This window comes from Salvelinus fontinalis, chromosome 20 (genome assembly GCF_029448725.1).
Source record: "Salvelinus fontinalis isolate EN_2023a chromosome 20, ASM2944872v1, whole genome shotgun sequence".
NCBI classification, from domain to species: domain Eukaryota; kingdom Metazoa; phylum Chordata; class Actinopteri; order Salmoniformes; family Salmonidae; genus Salvelinus; species Salvelinus fontinalis.
Window position 1 is genome coordinate 6396809 of NC_074684.1, and position 23207 is coordinate 6420015.

At 45.6% G+C, this 23207-nt stretch overlaps 1 protein-coding gene across 3 annotated transcripts in view; it reads left to right on the forward strand.

The window, feature by feature from the left end:
- Positions 1–22891, forward strand: part of LOC129817199 (1-phosphatidylinositol 4,5-bisphosphate phosphodiesterase beta-1-like) — a 217717-nt gene extending 194826 nt beyond the window's left edge. For 2 of the 3 annotated variants that reach the window (XM_055872201.1, XM_055872203.1), the window contains exons 32-33: positions 2124–2210; positions 20193–22891. In XM_055872201.1, coding sequence (XP_055728176.1) covers positions 2124–2210; positions 20193–20414 — 309 coding nt within the window. In that variant the 3' untranslated portion in view covers positions 20415–22891. Of the gene's footprint in view, positions 1–2123; positions 2211–2463; positions 2489–20192 lie in introns of all 3 variants that reach the window. The other variant, XM_055872202.1, reaches the window with a different exon arrangement.
- Positions 22892–23207: the final 316 nt, after the last annotated feature.

Here is a 23207-nt window from a genome sequence, read left to right on the forward strand (position 1 = left end):
GAAAGGTTGTTGTCCTGGCACCACAATGCCAGTTCACTTACCTCCTCCCTATAGGCTGACTCGTCCTTGTTGGTTATCAGGCCTACAACTGTGGTATTGTCAGCAAACTTGATGATGGGGTTGGTGTCATGCAAAGCCACGCAGCAGAGGGCTGAGGACACACCCCAGGGGCGTACCTGAGTTACGAGTCACAGCGACTGTTTATTGTTGAAGTAATCGTAGGTTATTTTAGGTTAGACAACAGGCTGTGGAGGTTGTTGCCAATCCTTGAATGCTGCAGTACAGGCTCTCAGCATGGTAAGGATTTCTCCGTTCTTCCAGGGTTTTTGGTTGGGGTATGTCTGGATTGTTATTGTGGGAAGAACATCATCAACACATTTCCTAATGACGCCTGTGACTGATGATGTACACTGAGTGTACAAAACATTAGGAACACCTTCCTAATATTGAGTTGCACCTCCGTTTGCCCTCAGAACACCCTCAATTCATCAGGGCATTGGACTCTACAAGGTGTCGAAGGCATTCCACAGGGATGCTGGCCCATGTTGACTCCAATGCTTCCCACAGTTGTGTCAAGTTAGCTGGATGTCCTTTGGGTAGTGGACCGTTCTTGATACACACAGGAAACTGTTGAGCGTGAAAAACCCAGCAGCTTTTGCAGTTCTTGACACACTCATACCAGTGCGCCTGTCACCTACTACCATATCCGGTTCAAAGGCACTTACATTTTTTCTCTTTCCCATTCACCCTGCGAATGGCACACATACACAATCCATGTCTCTATTATCTCAAGGCTTAAAAATAATGATTTAACCTGTCTCCTCCCATCTACACTTTCACCTGGATTCACCTGGTCAGTCTATGTCATGGAAAGAGCAGGTGTTCGTCATTTTTTTGTACAACTCAGTGTATATGCCTCAGTGTTGATCGATGAGTCCAGGGTGGATGAATCGGTGAACATATTCCAATCAGTATTCTCAAAAGAGTCATGCAGCATTGAACGCAGCGCCTCACTGGTCTCTGTTGGTGGCTCCCTCTTCAGTTGCAGCTTGTAGATGTGGAGTAGGAACAGAGAGACGAAGTGGGGGGGGGGGGGCGGGGGGGCTTTGTACGCATAACTGATGTTTGTGTACACATGGTCCAGCACAGAGGGGGGAGGAAACATGTTGGTGATCATTTGGAAGAATTTGTTTCAATCTTGCTTGGTTAAAATCTCCCGTGACAATAAAGACTGCTTCCCGGTGAGAGGTTTCTTGCTGACTAATGTTCTTGTGCAGTTGGATGAGTGCCACCTTGATGTTTGCTTGTGGTTTCACTGTATATACACAGCTGTGACAATAACACGTGAATTCCCTTGACATATAGTGGGGTCGGCATTTTGCTTCAGAAACTCCAGGTCGGGTGAACAGGAGCTCGGGATGTTTTCAACTTCAGTACACCAGGAATTGTTGATGAGGAAGCATACCCCCCACCCCCCTACTCTTAACAGAAGCCGCCATTCGATCGATAAGGAAAATGGAAAAGCCATCTGGTTGAATAGCAGAGTCGAGTTAATTGACCGTAAGTCATGTCTCTTTAAAAACCGACGCAGCATTCCTTGACGTCCCTCTGCGATTGAAGCCTTGCTCTGAGTTCACAAATGTATTTTCAGGCGATTGGACATTAGCCATCAAGGAAGTGGAGGCCGTGTAGCCCGTCTTTTCAGCCTAGCTTGGAGTCCCCCTTTCCTTTCTGTTCTTCATCGCCAGCGTTGCCTTTGGTCATCTCGGCCAGGAGCAACAGGTAAGCCCGCTGTGCCAGGAACAAAGGAGGCAATGTAGTATTCCAGATCTGGGAGGCCGAGAGATGTGTGTAGCTTCCGATTCACGATCCAGAAGCGTTTGTCGGTTGTAGGAAATTATCGCACAGACATTCTGAGCGAACAAAGTAAGAATGAATGCAAAAATAGCAATAAAAAAATTGCAAAGTCAAGCAGGAACCGGCAAGACACGCGCCCTCCGCCATCTTTGTGTGTGAGTGTGTGCCCGTCCGTGCCTGTGGATTTGTTTGTGTTTGTTATACGGTATGTATTGCGTAGTGGCTACACCTTACTCTCGCCTACCCCTGTGTTTGCCTGTGTGTAGTTGGAGGATGCTCAGAGTAAGAGAATGGAGAGACTACTGGAGAAGCAGAACGACATCAGACAGCAGATTGTGGACGAGAAACCTAAGGTATGGACACGTTTGCCCTCAAATACAGAACTGTGGGATGAAGTTGCTTTCGAACCAATCATTCATGGTCAGGTATAGGATGCGTTCCACATGTCACTCTAATCCCTTTACAGTGCACTCCTTTTGACCACTAGTCAAAAACGATGCACTATATAGGGAACAGGGAGACATTTGGGACAAAGACGTATTTTCATCCCATAAAGGGTCCATTGGTTAATCATTTCCATCATGTCCATTGTTACTGTGATTGTAGGAAGGAGGTACTACAGAGGACCAGGGTAAGACATTCTGCGTCTGAGTGTGCATTAATACAGCTTCGATACTTAAAGCATGTATAACAAAAAGCAGTAACATGAAATAATTTACACTGTTTGAATAAGAAGGCAAACGCTGGAGAATGATAACAAGTGGATGTGCACCTTGCTTCCGACTCTGCCTTTCTTTAACAATAACCCCGATGGTCAACCGCACTCTAAGGCCAAGCTCGACCTAACCCGCCCTAATACTCTTTGCCCTTGTCAGACGGTTCATTCTTTCCTCTCCTCTTCGCCCCCTCGCCTCTCCTCTATCATGTCTCCTCTGTCTGCTATGTACACGTAGCTGGATCTCCAAACTCCATTTCCATGGCCTGGTTTCTTACCCCTCTTCCCCACTCTCAGTGTTCTGCTCTGTGTTTGGGTGTCTGGGACAATTGACTATTTTCAGGCATATTCCCTCTGAATACTCTGCTCTATGGCTACGGTTGTATTGCTGCGTGTTTTTGTTGTAACAACTCATTTGTAACCTTGTTATTGTATGTCGAATAGAAAGTACACTTTTTGTCCGGTACCTAATGAATTGGCGATATCGATAAGAGAATTAGCCGAGTACAGTGCATTCAGAAAGTATTCAAAACTCTGACTTTTTTGACATTTTGTCACGCTACTGTAGGGCTGGGCGATAAATCAATAGCGATAATTATCGAGGTAATTACTTCCCTCGAAAACGATATAAAAACGTTTCGATTCATTTTCGATAACGTCGATGTAGAATAATTAGGTACAGCAGTTCCATTTCACCTCTGTGACGCAGCAGGAACGCGCGGAGTAGTGACAACGTGCACGTGGAGAGGTAGACGCCCACTAAAAACCACTTAGCACCTCGAGTGATGGAGTAGCCACAATTAACCACGAAAAATGAGTGAGGCGAAAACAGTGGCGGGGATAGCCATGGAGAAGGAGCCGCTTCCAACGAAGAAAATGATTGATACAAAGGGTTAAACTGTTTCTGTAATTTGGAAGTGGTTTGGCTTTTTGAAGTCCGACAAAGAGGAGAGCAATGTTCGGTGAAAATTGTGCCGTAGACAGGTGGGTGGTAATATGACAAACCTTTTTCAACATCTGTAGCAAAATCACTCTTTGGAACATGCAGGAAGTTTGAGTTTGCGCCACGGTATTGATAAACGCCCCTCAAACACCAGCCAATCTAGGCATGTTTGCCCGAAGCAGTCAACACGGACAGCGTTTATGTCCTACAGGCAAACATTGAAAAGACAAAGACATCACAAATGCTATTATGCATTGCTAAGGACATTAGCACAGTCTCAAAGGAAGGTTTCAAGAGGCTTATCAATTGAATTGACACCAGGTACGTGCTCCCTGGCCGCAAACACGGAACAATTCTCCTTCAAGTATAATTTGATGTGCAGCTCACATAATTATACAAAATGTAACCTTTATTTAACTAGGCAAGTCAGTTAAGAACAACTTCTTGTTTTTATGATGATGGGAATCGGGGGAACAGCGGGTTAACTGCCTTGTTCAGGGGCAGAACGACAGATTTTTACCTTGTCAGCTCGGGGATTCGATCTCGCAACCTTTCAGTTACTGGTCCAACGCTCTAACCACAGTTTGTTCAGGCATTCTTGAGTTGGAAGCAGATATGCACCTTTTAAACATTATTTGATTAATATCGTGATAATTATCGGTATCGATTGAAAAAATATATAGATTTATTTGCCATATCGCCCGTTCCTACGTTACTGTAACGGCAGTCCTCCTCCTCTTCATCAGAAGAGGAGGAGTAGTGATCGAACCAAGGCGCAGCGTAGTGAAATGACATGATTTATTGAACACGACGGAAAAAACAAACTAAACTTGCATAAACAAACAAAACAAATAAACGATGCAGACAGACCTGAACGACGAACTTACATATAACGTGAAGAACGCAATGAACAGGAACAGACTACATAAAACGAACAAACCGCAAACAGTCCCGTATGGTGCAAACATATACACAAACTAACAGAAATAGGTCAGGAACGTGACATAACCCCCCCCCATAAGGTGCGAACTCTGGGCGCACCAGCACAAAGTCTAGGGGAGGGTCTGGGTGGGCATCTGACCCCTGGCGCCAGTTTACGTGAGCCGATCCCCGCCCTGGCGACGCAACGCGGTTGGGTCGCACTGAGGACAGTCCGACCCGGTTGACAGTCGCGCCGGGAGCGGGGGGCCCCGTGCCCCCCCGCAGGGGGAAATAAGAGGGTGGTCATGATAAGGGGTAAACGTAAGCTGGGATTGACTATGGTGGGGTGGGGACTTCGTCCAGAGCCTGAGCCACCACCGTGGTCAGATGCCCACCCAGACCCTCCCCTAGACTTTCTGCTGGTGCGCCCGGAGTTCGCACCTTGAGGGGGGGGGGGGTTATGTCACGTTCCTGACCTGTTTTCTGTTAGTTTTATGTGTTAGTTGGTCAGGACGTGAGTTTGGGTGGGCATTTCTATGTTTTCTGTTTCTATGTTGATTTATTGGGTTGCCTGGTATGGCTCTTAATTAGAGGCAGGTGTTTGGCGTTCCTCTAATTAAGAGTCATATTTAGGAAGGTGGTTTCACAGTGTTCGTTGTGGGTGGTTGTCTCCTGTGTCTGTGTATATGTTTGCACCATACGGGACTGTTTGCGGTTTGTTCGTTTTATGTAGTCTGTTCCTGTTCATTGCGTTCTTCACGTTATATGTAAGTTCGTCGTTCAGGTCTGTCTGCATCGTTTATTTGTTTTGTTTGTTTATGCAAGTTTAGTTTGTTTTTCCGTCGTGTTCAATAAATCATGTCATTTCACTACGCTGCGCCTTGGTTCGATCACTACTCCTCCTCTTCTGATGAAGAGGAGGAGGATTACCGTTACAGTTACAGCCTTATTCTAAAATTGATTAAATTGTTTTCCCCCCTCGTCGATCGACACAAAATACCCCATAATGACAATGCAAAAACTGAAATAACACATTTACATAAGTATTCAGACCCTTTCCTCAGTACTTTGTTGAAGCACCTTTGGCAGCGATTACAGCCTCGAGTCTTCTTGGGTATGACGCTACAAGCTTGGCACACCTGTATTTAGGGAGTTTCTCCCATTCTTCTCTGCAGATCCTCTCAAGCTTTGTCAGGTTGGATGGGGAGCGTTGCTGCACAGCTATTTTCAGGTCTCTCCAGAGCTGTTCGATCGGGTTCAAGTCTGGGGCACTAGCTGGGCCACTCAACAACATTCAGAGACTTGTCCCGAAGCCACTCCTGCGTTGTCTTGGCTGTGTGCTTAGGGTCGTTGTCCTGTTAGAAGGTGACCCTTCACCCCAGTCTGAGGTCCTGAGCACTCTGGACTAGGTTTTCATCAATGATCTCTCCGTACTTTTCTCCGTTCATCTTTCCCTCGATCCTGACTAGTCTCCCAGTCCCTGCTGCTGAAAACCATCCCCACAGCATGATGCTGCCACCACCATGCTTCACCGTAGGGATGGTGCTAGGTTTCCTTCAGATGTGGCGCTTGGCATTCAGGCCAAAGAGTTCAATCTTGGTTTCATCAGTCCAGAGAATCTTGTTGCTCATGGTCTGAAAGTCCATTCGGTGCCTTTTGGAGCATCACAAGGATGATCAATGGAAACAGGATGCACCTGAGCTCAATTTCGAGTTTCATAGCAAAGGGTCTAAATACTTATGTAAATACGGTATTTCAGTTTTTCTTATTATCATAAAGTTGCAAAAACAATTAAACAGCTTTTGCTTTGTCATTATGGGGTATTGTGTGTAGATTGATGAGGGGGGAAAATGTATTGAATCCATTGTAGAAGAAGGCTGTAACGTAACAAAATGTGTAACAAGGGGAAGGTGTCTGAATACTTTCCGAATACACTGTATATCGCAACTCCATGATACCACATCTGCAAGTTGCTGTGAAGTAAATACTTTAAAAAAATATTTTTTAATTCTTTAACCTTTACTGTGTACATACACTGAGTATACAAAATAATAAGAATACCTGCTCTTTCTATGACATAGGCTGACAAGGTTAATCCAAGTGAAAGCTATGATCCCGTATTGATGTCACTTGTTAAATCCACTTCAAATCAGTGTAAATGAAGGGGTGGAGACAGGTTAAAGAAGAACCTTTTAAGCCTTGAGGCAATTGAGACATGGATTGTGTATGTGTGCCATTCGGTGGGGGAATCCTCAAGACAGAATATTTAAGTGCCTTTGAACAGGGTGTGGTAGTAGGTGCCAGGCGCACCGGTTTGTGTCAAGAACTACAACCCTGATGGATTTTTCACCCTCAACAGTTTCCTGTGTGTCTCAAGAATGGTCCACCACCCAAAGGACATCCAGCCAACTTGACACAACTGTGGGAAGCATTAGAGTCAACATGGGCCAGCATCCCCGTGGAACACTTTCGACACCTTCTGAGGCTAAAAAGGGGGGTGCAACTCAATATTAGGAAGGTGTTCCTAAGGTTTGGTACACTCACACTCGGTGTTTGTCCTCTGATGGTGCGTGCCTTTGTTTGAAATCCATACTTTTTCGTAAAATACAACCACTGACTGCAATCTTCGAGCAACAGCATCGAGGAAACAGTCGGCGGTTGTATTTGATTGACGTTTTATAAAAGAAAAGTATGGACTTCAGTGAACAGCAAGGCCCGCAAGAGAGAACAAACATAGGGAACACGGTAGGGCTTTTAAGGACTTACGTTTTGAAGAAGTCGGAGGTTCACTCCAAGTTGCCCTCAACTCCGGTGGACGCGGTATCGTGGAGTTGAGATGTACTTGGATATATGTAAATGTGATATGCGTTGGACATGTTGGTGGTGGGGGGGGGGGGGGGGGGGGGGCATGGATGATGTTGTACTTACTAGTGCAGCACAGGGACGATGACTATGGGAAAGTCATACTCGAAACAATGAATAGTGCTTTTCTCAATAGCTAGGCACAGTTATACTGTCTTGGCTGTAAAGCTGTCTTTAGAGTCAGCCACCTTCCTACAGTAGCAGATCCTCCTCATTATTCCACGGTGGGCGTGTGGGCGTGTAAGCGTACGGCTTGTGAGGATGTCATATTCTCCCCCCGTTTCCTGTCGCAGCCTCTCTCCTTATATCACACTCTGAATTCCCCAGCCCAGATATTATGACAATTCTCTCTCATCTTGTACACCATCTGAGTCATACGTAATGTGTTACCACTGACACATGTTTGTAGAGGGAAGAGGAGTAGAAAAAGAGAGTGATGATGAAGTGAAGTGAGAGTTCCATGAAGGGCTAATGGAGCAGGGCATGACTAACCAGGATAGGGCTAATATGAAGACACACACACACATGCACACACATTTTCACAGACACATGTAGACACACTCTCTCTCTCTCTCTCTGTCTCACACACACACAGTTCTGACCCAGATTTCTCCTCTGGGCTCAGAGGAGCCGCTAATGGACCGCTATAACCATCCCTGGTCTGTGGAGACCCTCACATCTCTCACTGCGACCGCCCGCCCGGGTTAGCACCACGCTACGCTACCTCACGGCTGTGTGTGTGTGTGTGTGTGTGTGTGAGGCCAGCTGCTATCCCGCTGTGCAGAAGGAAATAGATGCTACCGAGGCCAGTTTACCCAAATAACCACTCATGTTCCATGTCCAGTTTTAACTCAACCTATTTGCTACTGTATTCGTCTGGCCAAAATGAATGTTATAGCTTCTAACCCGTTTACTGTGTGTCTGAAGACGCAGAACTTTTAAGCCATTGTTCCAATGGAGGGTCAGTTGTTTTACATGGAGGAATCTGCCAGGCTGAGTGGCTGTGCGGTGGTCTTCAAATGTCAGCATGTGTTCCATTATTTAAACTTGTGTGTTGCCTAGGCCTTACGGCTATCTGTCAGAAGAGAGGGAGAGAGAGAGAGAGAAAGAAAATGGGGAAAGAGAGAGATATGGAGTCGGTATGGGCAGGGAGGGAGAGAGAGTGTGTGTGAGAGGGAGTAGCTGATAGAGGAAGAGAAGGAGGGAGAGAGAGGGAATAGCTGATGGAGAGGGAGAGAGAGGGTGTGTGAGCGGGAATAGGTGATGGAGAGGAAGAGAAGGAGGGAGAGAGAGAGTGTGTGGGAGGGAATAGGGGATGGAGAGGAGGAGGAGGAGGAGGGAGAGCGAGCGCGTGTCCTCTGTCTTGTCTGTCGTCACTCTCAGTGGGTGTGCATTCAGGTGATGGTGCCCTGCTAATGTTCTAATCAAAATGGCTTCACACCCACAGCACGGTAGACGGTGATTGAGCACACACACACACACATACACCTTCAACATCACTCTCAAAGACCTACCATTGCACCAGGGTAATCAGCCCTAGTGTCATGGTTGTCGATCAGATTATCTTAAAGTAGCTAACTCTCCAGTGAAAGTATCACTTTTAAAATGTTCATATTCTGTTAACTCATACCCAAATAATGTTATTGACTCCTATACTCATATTTGTGGCCAAAGCATAAATTGGAGAGAAAAAAACACTCCAAAGAGCCCACCTCAAACTTGTATCTCAAACAGACCGTTTAAGGGGAAAAAAGATAGCTATTTAATCATAGAGTATGATGTCGTACTCCTGAGGAGGATGAGCTGGCCAATCAGCGGTCTAGAGGAGAATGAGCTGGCCAATCAGCGGTCTAGAGGAGAATGAGCTGGCCAATCAGCGGTCTACACGTCATAATTTTCTTAATTTTTTAAAATTTTATTTATTTCACCTTTATTTAACCAGGTAGGCTAGTTGAGAACAAGTTCTCATTTGCAACTGCGACCTGGCCAAGATAAAGCATAGCAGTGTGAACAGACAACAACACAGAGTTACACATGGAGTAAACAATAGACAAGTCAATAACATGGTAGAAAAAAGAGAATCTATATACAATGTGTGCAAAAGTGTGCAAAAATGACCGGTATACGCCAACACCATTCTGTTCAGATAATCCCACACCATTACAAAACAGAAAAGCAGAATTTGAACATATTGAATCATTTTGTAAACTATATAACTCATATTGTAAGTAATTATAGGTCATATGTCAAGGTTTTACCTGGGAGAATCATGCTATGTGGTAGTCTTCCCTTCCCTAAATGTAGGTCACTCTGGCTAAGAGGGTCTGCCGAATGACTAAGAGATAGGAATGTCATTGGGAACTCTGGGTCTGATTCACCTGGACAGTCATCTCTATTACCCTACACCTACACGCTGCACCAGTTGTCCTCCTACTTGACTGTCTAGCTAGCCTAGACAGGTGAAATGCCATTCACACCTACAATACCATTATTCTGTTCTCACCACTTGCTCACACAGGATGTGAGACGACTGGGGAGAGAAGTGTATACGTCACGTGTGTCACTCACGTACACGTGTGCGCACCGGGAGACAAATGTAGTGTGAGTGTGGGGTGTATGTGTGTGGAGGCAGATAGCCCCTCATCCTTTTCGGAGAAGGCAACAGAAAATGGTGGCATCCCGAGTGCAGGAGCCATTACTGTAACACTCTCACGTACACTTTTTCTCTATCACACACACTCACCGTCACACACACACACACAGTGACGCACACACACACACAAACGCACACAGTGTTTGGTCCGTGATGCAACACACCGGAGCCCTGTGTAGTCATGGAAACACTCATTCTACCCCCCCCCCCCCACAAACACACCCCTCCCCGTCATCTTCTATCCACGACTCTCTCTGCAATCTGTTCATTTGGAGCCTGATGACGCAACCCAGGGATAGTGACTGCCTGGTGGTGGCCTGTAGAAAGACCGAGAGAGAGAGAGAAACCACAAGAGAGAATAGGGAGAGGGAGGGAGGAAGAGAACATGAGTGAGGAAGAAGGAGGGATAGAGGAAGGGATAGATAGATGAGGGAGGGATAGATAGATGAGGGAGGGATAGATGGAGAAAGAGGGAGGGGTAGATGGAGAGAGAGGGAGGGATAGATGGAGAGAGAGGGAGGGATAGATGGAGAGAGAGGGGGAGGGATAGATGGAGAGAGAGGGGGAGGGATAGATGGAGAGAGAGGGGGAGGGATAGATAGAGAGAGAGGGAGGGATAGACGGGGAGAGAGAGGGAGGGATAGACGGGGAAAGAGAGGGAGGGATAGACGGGGAGAGAGATGGATAGACGGATAGAGAGAGATAGAGGGATAGACGGAGGGATAGAAGGAGAGAGAGGGAGGGATAGAGAGAGAGAGGGAGGGATAGAGAGAGAGAGGGAGGGAGGGATAGAGAGAGAGAGGGAGGGAGGGATAGAGAGAGAGAGGGAGGGATAGACGGAGAGAGAGGGAGGGATAGACGGAGAGAGAGGGAGGGATAGACGGAGAGAGAGGGAGGGATAGACGGAGAGAGAGAGAGGGATAGACGGCGAGAGAGGGAGGGATAGACGGAGAGAGAGAGGGAGGGATAGACGGAGAGAGAGAGGGAGGGATAGACGGAGAGAGAGAGGGAGGGATAGACGGATGGAGAGAGAGAGGGACAGAGAATGAGAGAGACAATGAGAGAGAGGGAATGCAATTGAGGGGACATGAGAGAGAGGGAAAATGAGAGAGAAAATGTCCAGAGGCTTATTATGGCCCAAATGGATCTGGCTGTTGCTCTTGATTCTGGACACAAAAACAGAGAAAGACCCTTTATCTGGAAAACAGTGATTCCTTCCTCCCTCTCTACTCTCCCCCTTTATCCCACTCTTTCTCTTCCTCATTCTTCCCCTCCTTCCCTCTCCCTCCCGCTCCCCTCTCTTTCAGACTGTCGGAGGTCATGGCTTCCCTCATCACTGCCTTTGGTCTGCTCCTCTCTCCACTCCATAGGGTCACATCAATAATGTACACAACACACACACACACTCTCTGCCCACAGGGAACATTGTTACTCCCAGAGGAAAACGGATGCAGTGAAACGAAGTCCTTTTGTCACACTTTTGTGTCCACGTGTGTTTGTGTGTGAGTACACATGTGTGTGTGTTGCGTGCCAGGTTACACTCCTGCCTGCCTGTGGTGTTGGATGACAGGGCTGCTGTTTAAGCTCAAACCATGGTGGTCACCCTCTGAGGCTGAATTGGCAGGATGTGTGCGCGTGTGTGTGTGTCTGTTGACTAATGAAGGTGTCTTGAAAGGTTTCACATCTCCTGTTGTCCTGCTGGAAACCCTCCCCTCTACATCACTATTTAATAGTTCCACGTTGTCACAATGAGCCAGCTCTATATATCAGCATTACTATAAGAAAAGAATAAAAAACATTAGAGGGAGTGAGAGAGGAATAGAAAGAATAGGATGGGGGGGGGGGGGGGGGGGGGTGCAGAGACCTGTCCATTCTCTAGTCAAGGAATAATTGAGTCCTAGACAAATATACTTGACTCTGTAAAGAATAATCTTGGCTAAAGTCCAACACATACAAATAACCTACTCATAAAGCCCATCTCTCTCTCTCTCTCCTTCATTATGCCTCTCCTGTGGACCACTGGAAAGAATGCAAATGGTGCTGAAGCAAACTCTCAGACAGCCAGCACGCACATTTCAGAGTGGTGACCCCTCGTTCACCTCCTGGTCATGGAGAGCCCAATTGGACCGTGTTTGGACATATCTAGTACAGGAAGGGACAGACACACACAGTGTGGCATGTGTCACAGGAGTGGGTTGGAACTGCTAGGGTTGAAAATGGACTGGGTTCTGCTGTACCTAAACCATGTTACAGTACCTGCAGACTGCCAGGCAGCTTTCAAATGGATCCTTCTTCCTTATTAAGTGCACTCTGTGGGCCCTGGTCGTAAGTAGTGCACTATGTAGGGAAAGGGTTGCCGTTTGGGATGCAGGCCCGTAAGTAGCTCTCAGAGTAATGCTGAGACCCGGCAGGGCTGAGGAACACAGGTCGATTCTGAATCCTTAATGCTGGATGTCATCACTGGTGGCCAAACATCCTCCTGGACAGCTCCCCTCCCGCAGGGTTTTGTTCCAGCCCTAATCTAACACACCTGATTCTACTAATCAGCTGCTCCCTGGGACCTTGAGTGTGTAGGGCTGGAGTAAAAGCCTGCAGACCCGGAGTAGGCTTCGCCACCAATGTAATACATGTTGAGTGCTGCTGTTATGTAACCTGTCTTACTAGCTCTAGTACTGAGAGTGACAAGAAGCCACACATTCATTTGGAACCGAATTTAGTTCCGAGGCCCTCCGACACACACACACACACACACACACACACACACACACACACACCGCTTCCCTCGATGGCGCCTCAGAATGAGGACAGATGGTGAAAGTCATCCAGTATAGTATTTTAAGAAAGGCAGAAGTGTGTGTGTGTATGTGTGTTTTGACAGATGATGGGTCTTCTGAGGAGGTACCGTATTTAAATGCTTGTTTGGGTCCAAGCGCAAACCACACACACAAACACTGCGCTGGTCTCTGAAGGGTGGTTGAGGTTGTGCAGTCAGATCCGGACACCTGATGAGACCTTCTATTAGACAGCGCTGTTGGAGGAGGCTCAGCTCTCCACCGTGTTAGATGCCGCATTGAGAGGGGTGGGAGAAGAAATGGGGACTGACAGAAAGCGAGAGAAAGAGACCCTGCTAGCTCCATCTGCTCCTCCTCTCCGTCCTTCCATCCTCCTCCTCTCCTCCCTCATCACTCCATCCCTGTGACTTTTAATTACCTCAGCTGTCACTCCTCCCCCAGGTGATAACGAGGTGTGGTGTTCGTCACACCCTGTACACAACACACACACACCCTGTACACAACACACACACACACCCTGTACACAACACACACACCTCGTCCTGATACACAACCTGTCTCCAACATTTACACACACCCTGTCCCCAACCGACACACACACACACACACACACCCTGTCCCCAACCGACACACACACCCTGTACACAACACACACACACACACACCCTGTCCCAACCCACACACCTCGTCCTGATACACATCCGACACACACACACCCTGTCCACAACCGACACACACGCGCACCCGTACACACACACACCCATGAACCATTGACTTCCGGCCACCCACCCCATTTCGCCTCACACCCCCCCTGCTCCACCCCACCTTTTTTTTAACACATACCTAGAAACCATCCGAGCTAAGCGAGAGATAACAGCTTTAATCAAAGGACCTCAGGGCCTATGGCTTGCAGGGGGACAGCAAACCACACATACTCTCGCTCCCTTTCTCACACACACACACACACACAGACACACATACACAGTACACAATCTATCTCTCACACTCGCACGGCAGACTGTCCCTTCATAAGTAGGTCAGCAGAGGGGAGGAGATGGGCTGCAGAGCGAAGCGTCTTTAGCCATCTGGCAAAACACTCTTCCTGGAAGGTCACTTTGGGGTGTGTGGTCAGTTCAGGGAAGAGATCACCTTAGGCTCCGTAAGAATGGGACACACACACACACCTTAGAAAAGGTGGTCCAATCAGACCAGAGACCACTTCAAGCTCGGTTAGCGAAAGAGTAAGGGGAGTTTAATTAGAATAGAACTTCCCTGTCCCAGGTAATGGAGAACTGCCTTCAGCTTCACATCACAAGTTACATGAAATCATCTCATCTTCACGTATTTATGTGTCTAGTAGGTAGAGCGTGTGTTTGTTTTTAACCAATGTGTGATGCATGATGATAAGATATGGGTTGCATCCTAATTTGCTCCCTTTTCCCTATACACTAAATCATCGAAACATCAATAACACCTGCTCTTTCCATGACATAGACTGACCAGGTGAATCCAGGTGCATCCAGGTGAATCCAGGTGAAAGCTATGATCCCTTATTGATGTCACTTGTTAAATCCACTTCAATCGGTGTAGATGAAGGGGAGGAGACAGGTTAAAGAAGCATTTTTAAGCCTTGAGACAATTGAGACATGGATTGTGTACGTGTGCCATTCAGAGGGTGAATGGGCAAGACAAAAAACGGGGTATGGTAGTAGGCGCTCAACAGTTTCCCGAGTGTATCAAGAATGGTTCACCACCCAAAAGACATTCAGCCAAGTTGACACAACTGTGGGAAGCATTGGAGTCAACATGGGCCAGCGTCCCGGTGGAACACTTTCGACACCTTGTAAAGTCCATTGAGGCTGTTCTGATATTGCAAAGTGTTCCTAATGTTTGGTATACTCAGTCCACTACATTTAGGACTGATCAAATGTAGTGCTCTATGTAGGGAATAGGGTGCCATTTAGGACGCAGATGATTAAATGTATTATTTCCATGGTACAGAGGCTGGTTCTGTCATTAGGCAGGTCAGTCATTGAGGACAGCTTGTCCTGCGTGAGGAGAAGTGGAATCAGAAAGATGTGTCAGAATCTGTTTGGATCAGGTGGAGACTTAATGGAGGGGAAGTCAAGTGGTCCTCCTTGGTCCTGAAGAGTCCATGGGCGGATGTGTGGAGGGGTAATCACCTCTCTTTCTCACCTCACCTGTCCTCTAGTCTATGTGATTGACTTCGTTCCTCTCTCCTCCATATAGCCCTCTCTCCTTTCCTCACTCCAATTCCAAGTGGGACAGTCTTCATCCCTCTCTCCTCCTCTCCCCTGTCCTCCAGTGGGACAGTCTTCATCCCTCTCTCCTCCTCTCCCCTGTCCTCCAGTGGGACAGTCTTCATCCCTCTCTCCTCCTCTCCCCTGTCCTCCAGTGGGACAGTCTTCATCCCTCTCTCCTCCTCTCCCCTGTCCTCCAGTGGGACAGTCTTCATCCCTCTCTCCTCCTCTCCCCTGTCCTCCAGTGGGACAGTCTTCATCCCTCTCTCCTCCTCTCCCCTGTCCTCCAGTGGGACAGTCTTCATCCCTCTCTCCTCCTCTCCCCTGTCCTCCAGTGGGACAGTCTTCATCCCTCTCTCCTCCTCTCCCCTGTCCTCCAGTGGGACAGTCTTCATCCCTCTCTCCTCCTCTCCCCTGTCCTCCAGTGGGACAGTCTTCATCCCTCTCTCCTCCTCTCCCCTGTCCTCCAGTGGGATAGTCTTCATCCGTCCCTGCCTGTGTCTCACACAAGTGTCTCTTAACACCTGGAGGCTTCTCTGTACACACATTTTTTGGATTTGAATAGCCCCACTCTCAAGAAGGACTCCTTGGATTGGAGTGGGACTGAGGTTAATTAATATTGGATCACTCCACTATAGTTTGATTGTGTATAAAAGGTGTATTACCCACAAAGACAGCCATAGTCCTGACCATTAGCCCACAAGTCATTTGGCGATACATTAATCGTAGGGTTGTTTGATGAGTAAGTAATCCTACAAAAATCTATTTTTTTTTGGCGCGAGTCCACCGCTGTGAGATCAGAGTTATTCAAACCTTTTTCCCCCCGATCTCATGTAATGCTGACGAGCCTCAGTTGAGCGCTTAGATTCTGACATGGCCCTTTTAAACATATTTACCTTTACTTATACAGGTAAGCTAATTAAGAACACATTTGTATTTACATTGAAGACCTGTCAAAAGCATCCATAAACAACACATCAATAAACAACAATCGTACTGTACATATCTATATACACATCAATTACACCATACACGAAAAGCAAACACAATACACGAAAAGCAAACACAATACACGAAAAGCAAACGCAATACACGAAAAGCAAACACACTCAGTAAAAAGGTTCTCGAGCATCCTGCCTGAATTGCACTACAAGCACTAAATTCGCCAACTTTAAGGAGATCATTCCACATGAGAGGCGCATAAAAAACTTGAAGCAGAGTTACCTATCTCAGTGGACATTGAAGGGCTCTCTAGAGTAAGACATCCCTGAGTCCGGTCTGGTAACATACTTCTGAAGGTTAACAATAAGGGTAAGGTATGGCAGAAGTTTATGCCAGAAGGCTCTACAGACAAAAAGATCAACGAATCGATCGACGAGACTTCAAGGAGGGCCGTGTAATGATATGTACTGAACAGAAGACCAACTTTTCAAATACTCAAGGTAGTTTAAACTAAAAGGCAACAATTTTTTTATTTGATATTGAATACCTCTTTTAGAAAACCAAATAATATTTGAAGGTATTTGAAGTCATTTGAAAACAAAATTTTAAATGTCAAGGAACCAAAAACTACAACAGTTAGTTGAATCTAAATATATGATCATTAGCACATGGCTCGGATGGCTCTTAGATATGAATCTTAATATAGGTCGATAGTCATGAATTAAATACATGAGACAAAGAATCACCTCAACATTAGAGTAGACAACTTTTGCAGCTTCAAAATGACTAACAAATACACTGAGTATACCAAACAATAGGAACACCTTTCTAAGGTGGCATGGACTTTACAAAGTGTTGAAAGCGATCCACAGCGATACTGCATCATGATGACTCCAATGCTTCCCCCAGTATGTGGATACCCCTTCAAATTAGTGGTTTCTGCTATTTCCTGCTATTTCAGTCACACCCGTTGTCGACAGGTGTATAAAATCGAGCACACAGCCATGCACTCTTCATAGACAAACATTGGCAGTAGAATGGCCTTACTGAAGAGCTCAGTGACTTTCAACGTGGCACCGTCATAGGATGCCACCTTTCCAACAAGTCAGTTTGACAAATTTCTGCCCCACTAGAGCTGCCCCGATCAACTGTAAGTGCTGTTATTGTGAAGTGAAAATGTCTAGGAGCAACAACGGCTATGCCGTGAAGTGGTAGGCCACACAAGCTCACAGAACGGGACCGGCGAGTGCTGAAGCGCGTATCGTGTAAAAATCGCCTGTCCTTGGTTGCAACCTTCACTCCGAGTTCCAAACTGCCTCTGGAAGCAACGTCAGCACAAGAACTGCCATACACAAGCCTAAGCTCACCATGCGCAATGCAATGCGTTGGCTGGAAACGCTTTCTCTGGAGTGATGAGTCACACTTCACCATCTGGCAGTCCGACGGACGAATCTGGGTTTAGCCGATGCAAGTAGAAAGCTACCTGTCCCAATGCATAGTGCCAACTGTAAAGTTCGGTGGAGGGGGAATAATGGTCTGGGGCTGTTTTTTATGGTTCGGGCCCCTTAGTTCCAGTGAAGGGAAATCTTAATGCTACAGCATAGAATGACATTTTACCCGATTCTGTGCTTCCAACTTTGTGGCAATAGTTTGGGGAAGGCCCTTTCCTGTTTTAGCATGATAATGCCTCCGTGCACAAAGCGAGGTCCATACAGGAATGGTTTGTCGAGATCGGTGTGGACGAACTTGACTGGCCTGCACAGAGCCCCGACCTCAACCCCATTGAATACATTTGGGATGAATTGGAATGCCGACAGCGAGCCAGGCTTAATCGTCCAACATCAGTGCCCGACCTTAATAATGCTCTTGTGGCTGAATGGAAGTAAGTCCCTGCAGCAATGTTCCAACCACTAGTGGAAAGCCTTCCCAGATGAAAAGTGGGGACCAACTCCATATTAATGCCCATGATTTTGGAATGAGATGTTCGACGAGTTGGTGTCCATATACTTTTGGTCATATAGTGTATATAAAACACAGGGAAATTATGCTTTTGACGGCACTGGGCCTTTAAGAACATAATATCCAACCAAAGAAGCAGCAAAGATGGTGCGATGACCTTGTCTGAATCCTGACTGGTGTACATATAGAATACATTTCGTAGTTTTAAAAGGATCTAAGTTCGAGTAGGCAAGAGAGTTTGGAAATGGGGCGATGATTATTTAGGTCACACGGGTCACCAACATTGTGAAGGGGAAGTATATTGGCTGCCTTCCAGACCCTCGGGATGGTACCAGAAATAATTGTAAGGTTAAAGCTGCAATATGTGACATAGAAATATTAGTTAAAGATCTGTCATTCTCGTTGAAAGCAAGTCTAAGAAGTGGTATTTCTATTTCTATTATATGTTCTATGTGCTCTATTTCTATGGTTCCCGTTCTTAAGTTTCATTTTTGCGTCTTTTACTTTAGGTTTTCTACACCAGCTTCAAAAAGCTGAAAATACAATATTTTTGGTTATGGAAAATATATTTCACAGCGGTTTAGATGGTACAATGATTCTCTACACTATACTTGCTTGTTTTGTCACATAAACTGAAAGTAGGCGAACTATTAGGATTTTGGCAACCAGAAAATGGCGGAGCGATTTCTGCATAGTGCACCCTTAAATGTGTTAAAGATTCTGTAATCAGATGAGCAGAAAGCTGCAGCAAGAAAGGATCAAGCAAATCAGCCCCAGTGGATTTTTTTAACATCACAGGTAGAAAGTTGTTGAAAAGAAAACAAAGATTCACTAGAAGTTGACGGAACTTCCATAGAGCCAACTGGAGGCTATAAGAGGGGCAGGCAGTCGACTATCTCGCCAGGGTCAATGAAACCACTATTTCTTTCAAATAATATAGCCTGCCGAGATAAAAACATTATTTATCTCATTTTTCTCCGTAATGTCAGTCTGACACAACTTGCTTATGCAGGAAAGGAATTTCCTCTCTTCTGTGCGTTAACTGTTCTCCAAAATTGAGACGGATCACCAGCAGAGTCTGAGATGTAGCTTTCTTGATTGAGGAAGTGCATCTGTTTCTTAATTGCCTGACAATCTGCCAATCAGCTACAGAGTCAGGTGGTAAATCCCAGATAAATGTGTATTTTGGTTTATGGACACATGTCTTGTGGGGATAGTGATATTTAGAGAACGTGAAGCCACGAGTTGATTTCACATACATAGCCATCTCTCCCAATTTCTTTTCAGTCTGTTATCAGCAATGTCAATGTCCTTATCCAGGATCGAGCCATTTAGCCAAGTCTCTGTGAGGACCATAATATCCGAGCTCGTGTCATGCACCCACATATAAAGAAGGTCCATGTTTAACATCAAACTTCGTTCTGTACGTTGACACCCCAAGCCGTCTATGCAGTTTCCATATTTGTGGTATTTGGGAAAAAAAAGGCACTGGACAAACTTACCACAGTGGGCTTCCGAATTGGGCTAACTGTAACAGAGCTAACATATGATCACTAACAATACCCTTGTGAATATGGATGTCTGTAGCAGTACGATGATAACTCTCTGAAATAGTGGGAATGGGGAGAATTACCTGAGCAGGGGTTGGGCTGTTTTCTTAGGCTCTTAGATTGTGATGTGGTTCATCTTTGCTGCTCTCCTTTAATTATGGCCCTCCCCTGGGACACAGCAGGGTAGTTAAACAGAGAAATCAGCATTAAAGCAATTATTGGATCAGAATGAATACAATCCTGTCATCTGTAATCATTAGCGGCGGCTATGCCTGGGAGAAAACAGACTGTATCACTCTCTCTCTCTCTCTCTGACACTCCGTCTGTCTGTCAGAAGGCAGGGAGCTCAGTAACTTTATTACTAATTGAGGTAGAGGAAATGTAACTGAAGAGAACCTGTTGACCGGTAACATCGACTCAGCTGGTCCATACCAGTCATCACTAGTCAGTGACAGCATATTCTTTTCTCCTCTTTAGTTGCAGAGTACATGGGGTAACAAGGACAAGTTCAGTATATAATGATGTAGGCCCACTCTGTTGGTTCTGTAGACCCATACCGTTTGTCCTCCCTATTGCTGCTTATAGAGCCATTCTCTGTCCTCTCTTCTTCCTATAGCTGCAGAGAGGTGGACTAGGACCAGTTCTCTTTGTAGCTGTAGTTCTCTTGCTACGGTTTGTTCTGTGGTTCTATTTGGTTCTGTTGTAGAACCACACTTTGTTCTCTTCTCTCCCAATAGCTGCAGACCGAGCTGGACCAGGAGTACCAGGACAAGTTCAGACGGTTGCCCCTAGAGATCCAGGAGTTTGTCCAGGACAGCAGCAAGGCCAAGCTTAGCGACGACAGTACCCATGGCAACCTGTCTGTCTCCTCGACGACCGAGAGGCTCAACCACAAAGCGTCACAGTCAGAGGACGACACAGAAGACTCGTCGGAAAGAGTGTTTGACACACCCCTTTAAGACAAAATCTGAAATGACCCCCTTTTCCCTATATAGTGCAGTACTTTTGGCAGGAGCCTCATATAAGACTGTCCAAAAGTAGTGCACTATATAGGGAATAGGCTTTAGAGACGAAACATCATTAGAGACTAAACCCTCCCCTTCCTCTGAATTGGACAGTTCTGGGTGGTCGTTCTGGCTCGAGGTGAAAATTGCCATTCTAGGGACAGATTACCCTGCGCTCACTCCTAACCTGAACCAGTAGGGGGGTTAAACAATATCTGACCCTGGACCAGTAATAGGGAGTACCTACTCTGTTGTTCTAATCAGATATGTAAATACTTGTTTTGTATTTGTATGTGTGTGTTGTTGTTTTGCTTCGGAGCGGTGCAACCACCGGATACGTGTATGTGTGACTCGCCACTAACTATGCGCAGAAACTAAGTTACATACTTGAACCATTGCACAGACAGAATCATTTCCTTTTTTGAAAAAATGTTTTTAAATGTGTTCCTACTTTTTAGACAAGACAACGTATTAGGTGTTAGATGACGTTCTCACAATGCTGACTATAGTGTAGGTCAGTCAGTGGTGCCAATGTTTTGATTTCACCGTGCACTTAGAGAATGATTACGAGTAGCATTAATATGACATTGGTTAAGACCGAGGCAATGTTGAATTTGTAACCTACAATGGCACTGCAATGTAACGTGATTACATTGCAAGCCCCAAATAAAGTCCAGGCATAGCAAGTCAATTTCAACTTCCTGTCCAACCACTGTGGACACAGCCTTTATTTTCTTTATTGAAAAGTACGAATGGCTCCTCTTGTATATTTTGCACCGAAGGCTTTCTACAGAGCTAACTCTTCTATTCTTTTGTAGCCACCAAGCACTGGAGGCTTGGTGGTTTTATTTTGTCCTCACAAAAGTAAGTCTACTCTGTTGCTGCTACCTTGTTTTAATACTATTGTTGTCCTATTTTGCTTTGTAAGATATAATATTGGCCTGGCCGAGACGTACTTATTTTATAGTTTTATTTTTTTCATTTTTGTAATGTTTTTGACACGTTAGCGTTTAGATTGTTTATGGTGGGGGGTGCCGTGGAGGGGTGGGGGGTGCGGAGAGAGGCGAAATGGATGGGAGGGTGATGAGGGATGGAGGGAGGGTGATGAGGGATGGAAGGAGGGATGGAGGAAGGGTGATGAGGGATGGAGGGAGGGTGATGAGGGATGGAGGGAGGGTGATGAGGGATGGAGGGAGGGTGATGAGGGAGAGTAAATCATGTATCTGCATGCTGTTGAACTATTGTAAATGTTACTGTAGCAGAAAAGATGTAACGTAAATGTAAAATGTACATTTCTCTGTCCTCTTGTACAGCAGATCACTAACCCGACCCTAATGATTTGAAATCAAACTGAAACTGTAAATATGTAACAATTGATGAGATGACATTGTTTGAACAGTACTAGTGATGAGCTACTTGTGTTGGTATGAGATAAAATGAAAAAAAGACTATATCACTGCCCCTTACCAAAGACTGAAATTGTTGACACACACACACACACACACTTGAACCATTAACATAAGACACTACAATGATGTCCCAGGCCTTTACAGCATTTATACCCTAAACATAGTTTTATGATCAATACATGTCCCAAATGTTTATTCAATGGTTTTCCTTTGGCAATATAAATGTAAGTACTTACTGCCCAAGACAGTCACCACAGATAATGTTTGCAACATGGTAGATTTGAACTATTTCTAAAGCCAAACCTTTGGTCATTTCATGTCCACGTAAAATATTGAGAGCACCGCCCCTAACAGAAGCTCATACACTATTGGTCCATTCATCCTTTGATATGTGACATCATACCAAACTAAACTGTCAGTCAAAGACCCGGGACAAAGTTTAGGACTTTCCAACCTGTACAGGGCCATACATACACCACTTTGATGTGTCACGTCTGCTGTCGGAATACTTATTTCAATTGATTAACTTGAATCCGTTTGAAAGTGAAGGATCACGTTATAAAGTGTAAACAAGTATAACTTGGTTTCTATAGAATACGGTTCTTATTGATGTGAGAGTCCTGTGCCTTTTTGAGTAGGTTGGCCTTGTTTTGATGTCGAATGTGTGAAATGCATCTTTGTGTACGTTGCCATTGTATTATACGAAGCTGTCCGTTATTGGATCGACTGTGTGCACTTTAAGCACGGTGCCACTACTGAGTAAAAAACACTTGCGATGATGAAGAGTATTTTGAGAAGTGGCTCCTTTTAAAAAGACAATAATGCTAGACATGCATTTTTATTTTGTCTTGAACCACTTGTTTCTATTCATCAACCTAAGTGCATGCATTTTTGTTGTTGTAAATGTGTGTATGACGTAAAGGAAAAACATTGAGACGATAACGATGATGATCATAGTATAGAAGTGCAAAGGGAATCTGCTTGTGATTAATAAATGTGGCTATTGTACATTGCTGAAGTGAACACTTGTCTTTGTTCATTTGTAGTTCCCAGTAATACTATGATGGATGTTTTTCCTCCTATGCAGGTAAAGCAGGTTCACTGTGCTGCTTACAGCTTTGCTTCCTCCACTGTCCCCTTACTAGGCTCCTGTTATTGTTCTGAATCTTTTCCAAGAACATCCACTAAGTCAGGGTCACACTGAGTGTACCACACTTTTGTGTCAAGTTGACTGGATGCCCTTTGGGTGGTTCAGTCTTGACACACGCGGGAAACTGTTGAGCGTGAAAAACCCAGCAGCTTTGCAGTTCTCGACACAAACCGGTGCGCCTGGCACCTA